Source organism: Chionomys nivalis, chromosome 2, assembly GCF_950005125.1.
Source record: "Chionomys nivalis chromosome 2, mChiNiv1.1, whole genome shotgun sequence".
In the NCBI taxonomy this organism is placed as follows: Eukaryota; Metazoa; Chordata; class Mammalia; order Rodentia; family Cricetidae; genus Chionomys; species Chionomys nivalis.
The window spans coordinates 84,525,332-84,538,916 of NC_080087.1; the positions used below are offsets into that span (position 1 = coordinate 84,525,332).

The following is a 13,585-nucleotide window of genomic DNA, read 5'->3' on the forward strand; positions in this document are numbered from 1 at the left end:
TAAATAGCGGCCTCACTTCTCTGGCTCCTCTCTGCACCCTCCCCGCCTTTCCAACAACATGCATCTCGCCAGTTCGCTCAGGTCCTGCTGCCTCCTACTGCTCCTGGGGGCTCTGCCAGCATGGGCAGCCCACGATGATCCCCTTGAGAAGGTCATAGAAGGGTTCAGCCGAGGGCTGAGCAACGCAGAGAGAGAGGTGGGCAAGGCCCTTGAAGGCATCAATAATGGAATCACTCAAGCTGGAAGGGAAGTGGAAAAAGTTATTAATGGACTTAGCAACATGGGGAGCCAGGCTGGCAAGGATTTGGACCGTGGCTTGGACAAGGTAGCCCATGGCATCAACAATGGCGTCGGACATGCAGAAAAGGAAGCAGAGAAGTTAACCCATGGGGTCAACCACGCCGCTGGACAGGTTGGGAAGGAGACAGACAAAATCATCCATCATGGGGTTCATCACGGGGTCAACCAGGCGGGCAATGAAGCAGGGAGGTTTGCTCAGGGGACCCACCATGGTTGGGGGCAGGCTGGAAATGAGGCTGGGAGGTTGGGACAGGGGGCTCACCATGCTCTTGGTCAGGGTGGGAAGCAGACAGAGAAATTAGGTCAAGGGGCTCACCATGCTCTTGGTCAGGGTGGGAAGCAGACAGAGAAATTAGGTCAAGGGGCTCACCATGCTCTTGGTCAGGGTGGGAAGCAGACAGAGAAATTAGGTCAAGGGGTCCACCATGCTCTTGGTCAGGGTGAGAAGGAGGTAGAGAAGTTTGGTCAAGGGGTCCATCATGCTCTTGGTCAGGGTGAGAAGGAGGTAGAGAAGTTTGGTCAAGGGGTCCACCATGCTCTTGGTCAGGGTGGGAAGCAGACAGAGAAATTAGGTCAAGGGGCCCACCATGCTCTTGGTCAGGGTGGGAAGCAGACAGAGAAATTAGGTCAAGGGGCTCACCATGCTCTTGGTCAGGGTGGGAAGCAGACAGAGAAATTAGGTCAAGGGGCTCATCATGCTCTTGGTCAGGGTGGGAAGCAGACAGAGAAATTAAGTCAAGGGGCCCACAATGCCTTTGGTCAGCCTGGGAGACAAGCAGAAAAATTTGGTCAGGATGGTCACCATGCGTTTGGTCAGCCTTCGAAGGAAGTAGAGAAGTTTGGTCAAGGGGTTCACAATGCTTTTGGTCAGGCTGAGAAGGGGGCAGAGAAATTGGGTCAAGGAGTCCACCATGCTTTTGGTCAGGCTGGAAAAGAAGGAGGGAATGTTGGTCAAGGGGTCCACAATGCCTTTGGTCAGGCTGGGAGGGAAGGAGGGAAAGTGGTGCAAGGGGTCAATCAGGGACTTAGCCATGCTGCAATGGAGGCACAGCAGTTTGCCCATGGTCATGGCCATGGTTATTATGCTGCAGGGCAGCCTTGGCAAGAGGGAGTCAACCAGGCTGGGAAGGAGATGGAGCATTTTGGCCAGGGTGTCCACCATACCATTGACCAGGCTGGGAAGGAGATGGAAAAGGTGGTCCAAGGGGTCCAGACTGGGGTCAACCAGGCTGAGAAGGAGGCAGAGAAAGTGGGTCAAGGGGTCAACTCTGGGATCAACCAGGCCAGGAAGGAGGCAGAGAAAGTTGGCCAAGGGGTCCACACTGGGGTCAACCAGGCCGAGAAGGAGGCAGAGAAAGTTGGCCAAGCGGTCAACTATGCTGCTGGCCAGGCCGAAAAGGAAGCGGAGAAGCTTGGCCAAGGTGTCCACCATGCTGCTGGCCAGGCCGGGAAGGAAATGGACAGGTGGCAGCAAGATGTTCATAATGGGGTCAACCAAGCCAGCAAGGAGGCCAACCAGCTGCTGAATGTAGGTGAACAGAGGTGGGGAAACTGGGGGATGGGGGTCGTGGGAGGGAAGAGACTAAACTCTTGGGAAGCCATAACACTGCGTCCCTCCCGTCCATCTCCATTACTGCAGAGCTGGTGGCCAGCTGGTTAGACAAGGTGGAAGGGATCCAGTCCCATTGTTGGGGAACTGTCCTCCTAGATGAGGGACCCTAACCTGTCCCCCCTCCTGGAACCAGGAAATAGTCCTGAGCTCAGACACTGTACAAACAGACGGAGGCTGAGAAACCCCAGAGCCTGAGGAGGCGCTTTGGCCACAGGCTCTGTTGTGTTCCATCCTTTTGACAAGCCTCCGAGGTGGTCAGGATGAGGGTGCTGACTCTATGACATTCAGATAAGAAACTAAGGCTCAGAGAGGCTAAGGGGACTCACCAAGGTCACATGACAAGTGCCTAGTGGAGGAGAGGCAGCTCTCTTTTTTCCTTTGCTTCCTGATTGTGTGGTGGTGGCGGAGAGCTTCTCGGGGGCCTCTCTTACCTGTATTTCTAGAGGGAACAGATGCTGGAGGCCAGGCAAGCAGTCACAGAGCAGGCACCAAAGAGGACTGGGAAGCAGTGTCAGGCTGACGTTTGCATGGCCTGGTTCCCAGTTCTCCACACCCCGTGAGCAGTTGTAGAGATCAGCAAGCTGGGACACCACCTTGAGGATGAGTCTAGGTCTCAGAGCCCAGAGTCACTTCTGCTGCTTGGAGGGAGGCAGAGAAGGCTGGAGTGTGGAGGAGGGGACTAGAGAGAGTCCTGGGTGAAGACCCAGACCCTGAGTGAGAGACTGAAATAGAGGCTGGGGGAAGGGCAAGAGTGGTTGCGGGTGGGGTGCAACTGGGGAGGACATGTTGAGTCACACGTGGTGGTCAAGAGTGGGCATGAGTTGTGTTAGGCTTGAGGCTAGACTGTGGAAAAGCATTTCAAAACCAGGGCTGAGGGTGAATGGTAGCTCTGGCATTTGTGTGGGTCCTCCTCCAAGATGGAAATGTTTCCCTAACACCGACTTTAAGGAGAGCTTGGGTGAGGCGTGTCAGGAGGAGGCAGGCATCCTTCCTGGAGTCCTCTCTCTCCTCCTCTCCCATGGGGTCAGCAGCTGGGACTCTGGGTTGTCTTTCAGGACAGTTGACTGAGGAGCTTGGGCTCCTACCCAGACCCAGTCATCTTAGAGGGGGGCAGGTTCTCGGGTGGGGAGGAGGGAATGGGGGAGACCTTCGCAGGTCAAGGGATGGTAGTGACGATCTGGACTTTGTCTTTAGGGCGCTCATCAAGGCGGGCACGCAGGCCAACACGGAGGGGCCGCAACCACTACATTAGCATCTGGGGTGAGTCTCTGGGTGTAACATGGGTTTGGAGCTGGGAGTGGGGAGTGGAGGCTGCTGGAGGTTCTCCTAAGTACAGTGGTTGATTGAAGATCAGTGACTGGCTTTGTTCTTGAATTCCAGGCCTCGGTCAACAAGCCATTTATCAACTTCCCAGCTCTGTGGAGGGTGAGTGCCTCTATGATCCCTACTCTCCATCCTTCAACCTTGAATTCCCTTCCTGTAGTCTTCTTGCGGTCAGCGTTCCTTTGGGCAGACTCAGCCTCTGTTGAGACCATCCAACCTGTTCTCCTAGCTCTGCGCTGGCCTTTCGTCACTCACTTGCAGCTTTTGGGTACTTTCCAGTCCCAATGAACAAACATAAGCTGACAGAAATCACCTCTAAGGCCCTGGGGCATCTGGGAGCCAGGGTGGGGATGCTGAAACCATCCCTCACGTGCCCATCTGGGTTCCCCATCATCTCTCCTCCCATTCCCAGTGACTAGCTGCCTCTCCTTCTCACTGGCCTTCTTGTGAATGCCTCTGTTACCCTGCCCTGCTGCTTTGCGTGGGTGAGCTGAGTGGTGGTAATTTGTCTTGGCAGGAAGCTCCCTTCCAGGCTGAGAGTATAAAGGTCCCTGTGGAATTCTGGTCCTTATTCTAGGTCCACAGTCTTGCTTTGTCTTTTTTAAAAAAACATTTGAAATTTTGTGTGTGTGTGTGTATACACTGTGTGTTGGATTCCTGTGTGTGTGTATCCTGTGTTGGATCCCTCTGTGTGTCTGTCTGTCTGTGTGTGTGTGTACACTGTGCATTGAATTCCTTAGAGTTACAGGTGTTTGTGAGCTGCCTGGTGTGGGTGCTGGGATCCACACTTTGGTCTTCATGACTGAACAGAAACTGCTATTATCTGCTTCCTGAGCTTAGGGCCCAGGACCCAGGGTGCGTGACAGCCCAACCTCTGAGTGGCAGAAGATCCTCTGAGGTGAAACACACAGGGTTTCTTCGGTTGAGTGCCTTCCCTTAGCCCATCTCCCTGGGACTGGCAGCCCACTACTCCAAGAGAAACAGCTATCTCCCTGTCATTTCTCCAGGGTAGACTAGGAGCCCAGATCTCAGGACCTTGTGACCATGCACCTGTATCTGACCCACTCTTTTTCTCTTCCAGAGTATCGCCGCCATCATGCCCTAAACTGATGCCCAGGCAACACAGAATGTTCATGTTGTCACATCAGCTGAAATGGCCTGGAGGAGCTGGGGGTGGGGGAGAGCTTCCTGGGTGTCCTTAGCGGGGGCTGCTTTGAGCTTTGTGAATAAACACGAACACGCTGTCCTTTCTCATCATGGTTGACTGTGCTCCCTGGAGAGGGAAGGCAGGGTTGGCGGGCCGGGAGGGGGCTTGCATTGTCTCTTGTTGGGTGGAATGAGGTGGGAATTTGCCGTACAGGATGGAAAGTGCTGGAGACTCCAAGCTGATTGGCTTGAAGAGGGCAGTTCCCGGAGGCGAGCCACACTTGGCTAACAACATGTAGTGTTTGTTTCAGTGCTGGGAAAGGCAACTGGGAAGGGAAGCAACCGCTGGTGGGGTGTGTGGTACCCAGGAAGAAACAATGGCAGCTTGTATCCGTTGTGCAATAAAGACATGCTGGGAGCTTTCCAGGCATGAGCTCACCGAATCCTCCGACCGCCCAATTAGGTAAAAGTTCTGTTATTATCCCTAGGTATGGAGGAGTCTCATGGAGGCTTGCGCAGTTGGAAAACACACGGGCAGTTAGTGTAGGGGACGAAACAGCCTTGGAGCTGCAAACCCTCTCCTGTTTGGCAGGAGGGTGAGGCAGTGAGCAGACTGGGAGAAGACTGGACAAGTGGCAGGGCTTCTCAGGGAAGGGGAAGATGGACGCTCCGCTGGGAGGTTCTTGGACAGGTGGAAGAGCCTCTTCAGTGATGTGGGTAGAGACACAGAAGGTCCAGGGTTCAGGAACCGCTCGGGCACAGAGGGGTAACAAAAGCAGCCAGCAAGTGCCAATCATAGGGGCTGAGCAAAGCTTCCTCATGCCCGTCTGTCTCACAACCCAGCCCAGATGTTGTGTTACCCCTGTTGGGTGCATGGAGATTCCTCAGGGCGAGGGCACACTGGGGATCCTTCACCGGAAGCAATAGACCTGCATCTGGGCACTACTGACCTGCACACAGGACGCTACCTTGCATTTTCCGTGGTCTCCCTGCCGCTCCCCAGATCCAACCAGAGCATTAGGAGAGCTGCAGCATCCTGGAAGCTGCCTGTAGGATTTCTGCTCCAGTGTCAAGCGCGCGCGGGAGGGGGTGGGGGGGTGGGGGGATGGGGGGTGGGGGTATGGGGGTGGGGGGAGGTGTTTACAGTCTAAGACTGCAGTCTGTTTCCAGTCCCCCCCCCCCCCCCCCCCCCCCCCCGTCCACCCACTGGACCACGACTAAGACAGGGGACTTGCCCTGGGGAACTAGGCTTTGCTGGGGTGATGTTAGACCATGGAAAGCCCAAGTCAGGCTGCAGTTTAGTCACAGAGCGCCTGCCAACACCGAACACCCGCTTAAAACACAAGAAAGACACCCCAAGGCACCTAGGAGCCTACCTTTGCACAACAAAGACAACATTCCAGATGTTTCTAATGTGCTGCTCTTTCCCATCTGATTTTGTAGAGTCAGTGCACGCCTTTAATCCCAGTCCCCAAGAGGCTGGGGCGGGTGGATCTCTGTGAGTTTGAAGCCTGCCTGGTCTACAGAGTGAGTTCCAGACCAGCCAGGGAGACCTTGTCTTATTTTTTTTAAAAGGAAGTATTATCATTCTATAACAACATCTGAGCAGGGCGGTGGTGGTGCACGCCTTTAATCCCAGCACTCGGGAGGCAGAGGCAGGCGGATCTCTGTGAGTTCGAGGCCAGCCTGGTCTACAAGAACTGGTTCCAGGACAGGAACCAAAAAGCTACGGAGAAACCCTGTCTCAAAAAAATCAAAAACAACAACAACAACAAAAAACATCTGAAATATTCTGAAAATGTTTTAGCCAAAAAAAGAAAGAAAAAGAAAAGAAAGGAAAGAGGTTGCAATTTCATCATTCAGATTCCCTCCTTATTGTCTTGAACTTGCTTGAGCACACACCTGTCTATCTAGCCTCAGAACAACCCTTTAAAAAAACATTATTTATTTATTTTGTGTGTGTACGTGTGTGGGCATGCACACGCCACAGTAGAGGACAACTCGTGGGAGTCTGTTTTCCCTTTCCACCATGTAGGCCTCAGAATTGAACTCAGGTCCTCAGGCTCGGCTGCAGTCTCCCTCAGGTGTCGAGACATCTTGCTTCTTCTTTCTATTATCATTTTATTATAATAACTATTTTATTTTATTATTTTGTTTTTTTCAAGACAGGGTTGCTCTGTGTAGCCCTGGCTGTCCTAGAGCTTGCTCTATAGACCATGCTGGCCTCGAACTCACAGAGATCCACCTGTCTCTGCCTCCCAAGTGCTGAGATTAAAGGTGTGTACCACCACCACCTGGATTATTATTGCTATTATTACTATTACTATTATTATAATAGGCTTTCCCCATTTAGACCAGATTGGTCTTAAACAATTCTTACCATATGCAGTGGTGCATGTCCATCTCAGCACTCAGGAGGCAGGGGATAAGGGTGGATGATGTGGTGGAGGGTGGGGGAGTAGAGGGTTGGGGAGCAAGAGGACCCCCAAGGCCAACTGGATCTATATAATTCATCCTTGTCTCAAATCAACAAGGATCACAGTAACAACAACAAAACAACAGAAACTCTTCATCATCCTGCTTCTGCTGCGGATTGCTGGGATCGCAGGCATGCGCCATTATCAACATGTTTTTTTAAGTGCATTTCAAATTATACTGTGGAAATCTGTGGGCTGCATGTTGGTAACTAGAACCAGGTCAGACACTTGGTGACACTGTGCTGAATTCCCAGAGAGGTACCAGTCCTTCTGGGAGGCATCCTTTATTGCTTGCTTTCCAAAAGCAATATTCAAGGGCACCACCATTCTTTTACCAAGTAAAAACTTGCGTTGGCTAATTTTCAAATTCCACGTCTTTATTTATGTGTTTATGCGTTTATGTATCTGTGTGCAGGTGCATTGGTGCCGTGACCAGTGTGTGGAAGAAACCAGAGGACAGTTTGACCAGAGATGATTCTGCCACTCGGGGGCCCTGGGATTGGACTCAGGCTTGGCAGGCAGTCCCCTTATTTACTGAGCCACTGTTCATTTCTTATAACATTTTCTCACCCGGTTTGTTTACGGAGTAGCCCTGAGGGTACCAGAGGAACGATCCCGAGGAGACTCGCAGGCTCCTCTCTTTCCTGGGATGGGCGGGGTTTGCTGCCCTCTGCTGGAATGTTCCCTCCTCATCCTCTGGGTCACAGCTGCCTTGACCACGTCCTACCTGACCATTACTTCCCATACTCTCTCATGACACCCTGAGCTCGTTTTCAGGGTGCCCGTGGCAGTTTGCAATTATACCACAAATGTTACTTGTTGAACTCTCATCTCCCCCATGGAGCTCTGGTGCTGAGGTCAGGAGCAGACCCAGATGTCTGACACATGAGCTAACCGGGGCTAGGCCGTGGACTGAGAGGAAGGGAGAAGCCCTGGGATGGGAAGGGTGGGTCCAGAGAGACAGAGGAAGGACCAGTTTCTGCAGATGCCTAGGAGTAGGGTGAGGAATTTGGGCGGGACCTCACTGCTGCCTTGCCACCTTTCAGGGCCCTTGCTGGGTCTGTGCTAAGCACTTTACAGACGTGATTCACTGTGTCTTCGCAAGTCCCCAGAGGCAGATACCCTCAATATCCCCCTCACAGATGATAGAGAAGCAGTCAGAGGGAGACAATTGCCTAAGGCCACCCAGGGGAGCCTTTCCGTGTGCTGCCAGGCCACCTGAGAGGTGGTCTGCCCTGTGACCTGCAGCAAGGGGGTAATAGGCTCTGTTTATAAACAAGTTTCTGATTTACCCTTTAAGGACAAGTGTGTGTGTGTGTGTGTGTGTGTGTGTGTTTGGGCACCACACGACTATAAGCCAGGGTGAGGTTGCACCCATCTGACACCATGGCAGAAGGGATTACAGAGCTAAGGCAAGAAGCCAGAATATGAGTACAGGCTAGCCTGTACTACACAGTGAGTTCCAGGCCAGCCTTGGCTATGTTATAATACCATGTCTCAAAATACAAAATTAGGTGGCTCAGCAGGGAAAGTCTCTCGTTGCCAAATCCGATGGCTTAAGTTCAATGTCCCCAGGCCCCACATGGTTGAAGGAGAGAAAAAACAACTCCCATCAAGTGTCCTCTGACCTACTCATGCACACGCGCACATGCACACACGCACACTCACGCATGCACACATGTGCACATGCACTCACACGCACACAAAGCGCTTTAACAAAAAAAAAAACCCAAAACAAATCAAAACAAAAATTAAAAAATCATCAAGAACGCAGCCAGGGCTTCACACAGAAAAACCAACCCTGTCACAAAAAACAAAAACCAAAGTCATCAAGAACAATAACAATTACGAAGAAAGCAAGCATTCTGACAGGTCACGGAGTCCTGCTGCTTCCGCTGGGGCCCTCTGTGCACTGTTTGAAACCTTTCTCGTTCACGGCAGCTGAGCCTCACATCCGCCGTCTTTACAGAAATGCTGGAAGGCTCCAGGAGAGGAGTAGGATGTGGCGGTCCAGGCTGCGACCAGGACCCCACAGCACGGAGTAGGGACCTGAGCAGCCCCAAGGCTATCTCTTTGCTACACTTTGTCAGCCTCCCTTCTTTCCCTGAGGCCTCCCCACTGGTCTCTGCGTATTTCCCACCCCAGAGGGCTTCCAAAAGCAGCAAGTGTCCCCCAACCAAAGTCCTCACAAGAGTCCCCAAGTCCCCAGAGCCTTCCTCCCTCTCTGATTTCAGCATCTCCCATTGCCTGCTCCAGCCACAGTGGTCTTTAAGCAGAGTAAGCAGGCGCCTGCCGCAGGGTCTCTGCATGCTGTCCTGCTTGAAGACTCCACACCCTCTGATTGCTTTCTTCCTGTAGACGGCAGCCTACCAACTGACCGGAAAGGACTCTCCTTGATCACGGTGGATGCTGAAAATGCCAGCTACGCTTTCCCTATTCCTCCAAATTGTAGGTTTCTTTACAGTTCTGCCTAGCTCTTGATAAGTTTCAGCGCAGGAAGTAGTAAAGAGGAGAGAGACTAAGACAGAGATTTAGACAAGATGTTATTAGATTCAGGAAGGAGACTACACGCTGGTGCTGAAGGGACCAACCAGAGTCAGGCCTGGGCCACACTATTCCCCATGGTTTAAAAAAAAAAAAAGTCTGTTAGGTCAGAGAGGTGGCTCAGGGGTTAAGAATACTTACTGCTCTTGCAGAGGACCCAGGTTCAATTCCTGGCACCCACGTGGTGGCTCACAACCATCTGCAGCTCCAGTTCCGGAGGGATTTCTCTGGAGGTGTGCGTGTGCATGTACATGTGCACATGCGCTCACACACACACACACACGGCACATAGGCAAAATAGCAATACACACAAAATAATAATTAACACATAAGCTTGTTTATTTGTTTATATATGATATGTATGTGTGAATATGTATGTTCACGTGTGGGGGGGTGTCATTTACATGCAAGAGCCACGGTGTAGGTCCGTGCCTTAAACCTTGTTTGAGACAGAGTTTCTTTGCTTGCAATCATGTACTCTACACCAGCTGGCTCAAGAGCCTCTGGGCATTCCCCTGTCTCTCTCTCCAGTCTCGCTTTAGGAGCGCTGGGATAACAGATGGGGGCTACTGTGTCTGGCTTACATGGGTCCTGGGGATTTGAACACTGGTTTTTATGCTAGCATGGCAAGTGCTTTATCCACTGAGCCACCCTCCTAATCCAATTAGAATACTTTTTAAGTTTTTTTATTATTATTATTTTTAGTTTCTCTGTATGGCTGTTTGCCTGCACCTCTGTCTGTGTGCCACGTGCATGCAATGTCTGTGGAGGCCATGAGGTGTCAGATCCCCGGAACTGGAGTTCCCATCTCTCCAGCCACCCTCACTTTTTTGAGACAGGGGGTTACATAGGCTGGTCTTGAACTTGGGATCCTTCTTCCTCAGCAGCTGGAGCCATGCGGTCACAGGTGTGCCCCCAAATATGCGGCTCATTAAAATGAACAAAAAGATAGGGTGAAACTTTTATCCGCATGTATACTGCATAAAATGACAACAGGATGGCTCCCTGTCATGACTGAAGAGAAGGGTTTCATTGAAGACATGAGGGAGAGAACAGCCAGAGGCATCTGGAAGAGTTCAGAGCAGACAGAGCAGGGAGTAGACAAAGCATGGCCAGCAGACTGGACCTTGCCTTGAGAGAAGCAGAAGCAGAGCAGAAGGAGAGAGAGGGAATGGGGTGAGAGATGAAGAGAAAGAGTGTGGGCAAGAAAGAAAGAGCAAAAGAGGGACAAAGAAAGAGACCATAGCCCAAACAACTGGGGTTATAAAGAGAAATGAGGGGCTGGGGGGAGGGGTGTGTGTGAAGGACTAGGTACCCGTGATACTGAGGAAGCATGGAAGCCAGCATGCAATCTGGAATGCTAACAGGCACCACAGATAGCCACTCGTCTCTTCTGTCTGAGAGGCACAGCTCCTTTGGTAGAGGGAAACTGCCTCACGAGTCCTGAGGAATGCAGCTTTTTGTCCAATGACCAGAATTTTGGGAAATAGAGTTTCCTTTGGACCTGACATACACAATGTATTTTGATTGTTTCCACCCCATCCCTGTCTTCAGCTTCCCCCATGACCCACCACCCATATCCCTCTTTTTGTTATTGTTACTATTAATAGCACCCCCCCCCCCGCAAGTCCAGCAGTGCTGGTCATGTGCCAATCGCTACGATGGAGCCATCTGCTGGGAGTGGGCAACGCCCCAGTGGTCACATTGCAAAGAAAAGTGACTAGCTCTCCTTCAGCAGCCATTGACCGCCAACAGCTCCTCAGCTAGGGTTGGGGCCCCAGGAGCCCTCTCCCACCCGTGCTGGAAGGTGGCCTCCCTCGGTCTTGTACAGGTTGTATGCTGGCAACCGCAGCTGCCATGAATCACGGGCACAACAGTCCCGTCCTGTCCAGCAGCCAGCAATGTAGCAGCTCCCATCTCCATCCTCCAGCTCTTAGTCTCCACACCCGCTCTTTGGGGATGTTTCCTATGCCTTGAACTGTGGGAAATTGGTAGAGGTGACCCATCCAAGGCTGAGCACCTGCTGTCACTTGTTCTCATATATGGACCAGTGTTGAGCCTCTGTGTTAGCCACCGCCCACTGCAAAAGGAGCTCCTCCAATCAAGGTGAAGTATAAGCATAAAGACTAGGAAGGAAGTTTGACATGACCGTTTAGTGAATCAACACCATAGGTCTCCCTTCAGGGTCTATGATCTCTCAAGTCATAGGCTTTTGGCCAGGTTTACAGTGCCATACACAAACTCCCTTCTGTGGAGCAGGTCTCAGTTCCAATCAGAAAATGACTGGTTACCCCCATAGCCATCAAGCCACTCTTGCCCCAGAGGCTGTAACTTTCGGGGCAGTTCAGTACTCCAGGGTGCAGGGCCCAACCCTGGAGAAGACCATTTTCTCTTCCGGCAGTCTGCACGGCACCTTCCAGCACTGTGAGAGCCAGCCAGCTGGGAGAGAATTTCCTGAACAGTTGGAGACTGATTTCTGGGTGTTCTGTAACCAAAGCGTGCGAGTGCCACAGAGTCCAGAAGAGGGCGCTGGACCCCCTGGAGGTGGAGTTGCAGCCAGTTGTGAGCCACGTGATGTAGGTGCAGGGAACTGAAACTCTTCCTCTGGAAGAGCAGCAAGCACTCTACCCACTCCCCAGCCCCCAGGCAGGGTTTCTCTGTGTAGCTTTGGAACTTGTTCTGTAGACCAGGCTGACCTCGAACTCACAGAGATCCGCCTGCCTCTGCCTCCCAAGTGCTGGGATTAAAGGCGTGCGCCACCTTCCAGCCACAGCAAGGATTCTTTCTTAGTAATCATTGAGTCATCTCTCCAGCTAACTTTCCTTTATAACAAAGAACACCTAGCAACTGTACCCAGCTACAAAACAATGCTTAGAACAGATGATCGTTTCTTATTTTAATGAGCAATATAAAGTATTCTATTCATTATTATTATTATTATTATTGTTATTATTATTATTATTATTATTATTACTGTTGCCGCCACCGTCGTCATCATCATCATCATCATTATATGGTACGTATGTATCTTAGTGTACGCATGCCCCACAGTACATGTGTGGAAGGTCAGAAGACAGCTTTCAGTCCACCATGTGAGGTCGGGTGATCAAACTTGGACGATTAGCCTAGCTGGCAAGGGCCTTTACCTGCTGAGTCATCTTGCCAACCTGTAAAATACTTATTATATTCTTTGTTGTTTGCTTGTTTGAGATAGGGTCTTGCTGTGCAGCCTGGGCCGACCTTGAATTCTTGGTTCTCCTGACTCACCTTTCCCAGTGCGGAAGTATGTGCACCATGCCAGGCTCCCGGGACACGGAGTTGGGCCCTGCACCCTGGAGTAAACTGGGACACGGAAAACAAGCGCTGATAAAGATGGGACAGAGTGGGTGTGCAGGGCTAGGTGCGTGAAGCCTGGCCAGGGGGACCGCTGTGAGCACTCTGTCTGGAGTTCCTCCTCTGCCCACCCTGTGAGTGGGATCGTTGGGTCCAGGCTGTAGAGGCTCTGTCACTCATTCCGGGGACCCAGATTTCCTCCTGTGTCCCCTCTTCCCACTTTGCTCCAGAGAAAAATAAAAATTAATTCCATCTAGACAAGCAAGGGTTGGTGTGACACACTGGAGTGACAGACAAGGCTTAGTAGCTCAGGCTCTGCCAAAGGCAGGTCTGGGCTTGGCTCTTGGTTCGGCTGCGGGCCCTCTGTGTACTCTGAGCCACAGTGTCTACATCTCTAAGTGGAGGTAATAAAAACAGCAGTCTTCCTGGGTTAGATGACTCTGACTATACAGAAACCGGCACAGAATTCTGGGTGCATAGAAAGTTTTTGATAAACTGGAGCTGTGATTATTACTATTAATTAATATTAGTAGTATTTTACCTGAGTGTCGGCAATGGCAGAGCAGGGAGGTTGGAGCGGGGGACAGTCAGGAATGGTGTTTATACACAGAGAAGTGTTGAATGGTACAAGCTGGGGTGCGGATGTTGGGGTGGGGAGAGACGTTGAGAAAGGCAGATGGAAACTGGCCCCTCCTAACTAGGTGATGAAGCCAGATGATACAAGACAGTTCCAAGTGGGAGGGCCCAGGGCCCCTGGGAACAGAGAAGCAGTCACACTTGTCAAACAGGGATGAGATGTGGGGAGGATGCTGGGGCTCCCCACTGGAACCGTGACCAAGGGTGAGGGGGT

At 51.6% G+C, this 13,585-nt stretch overlaps 1 protein-coding gene across 2 annotated transcripts; it reads left to right on the forward strand.

Annotated features, from left to right (window-relative positions):
* Nucleotides 1-4,476, forward strand: Sbsn (suprabasin). 2 transcript variants are annotated; one of them, XM_057756691.1, is made up of 4 exons: nt 1-1,828; nt 3,107-3,172; nt 3,293-3,337; nt 4,317-4,476. In XM_057756691.1, the coding sequence occupies exons 1-4, from the start codon at nt 59-61 to the stop codon at nt 4,338-4,340; spliced, it is 1,905 nt and encodes a 634-aa protein (XP_057612674.1). In that variant the 5' UTR covers nt 1-58; the 3' UTR covers nt 4,341-4,476. The 2 variants fall into 2 exon arrangements, with proteins under 2 accessions (XP_057612674.1, XP_057612675.1); XM_057756692.1 differs by having other exon boundaries at nt 1-412.
* Nucleotides 4,477-13,585: the final 9,109 nt, after the last annotated feature.

What these genes read in the sequence shown, in the direction of transcription:
- Sbsn (XM_057756691.1), top strand. Translation starts at nt 59, where the DNA reads ATGCATCTCGCCAGTTCGCTCAGGTCCTGCTGCCTCCTACTGCTCCTG. An exon ending in AGGCCAACCAGCTGCTGAAT is followed by an intron (nt 1,829 to 3,106) that starts GTAGGTGAACAG and finishes CTTTGTCTTTAG; the next exon opens with GGCGCTCATCAAGGCGGGCA. An exon ending in ACTTCCCAGCTCTGTGGAGG is followed by an intron (nt 3,338 to 4,316) that starts GTGAGTGCCTCT and finishes TTTCTCTTCCAG; the next exon opens with AGTATCGCCGCCATCATGCC.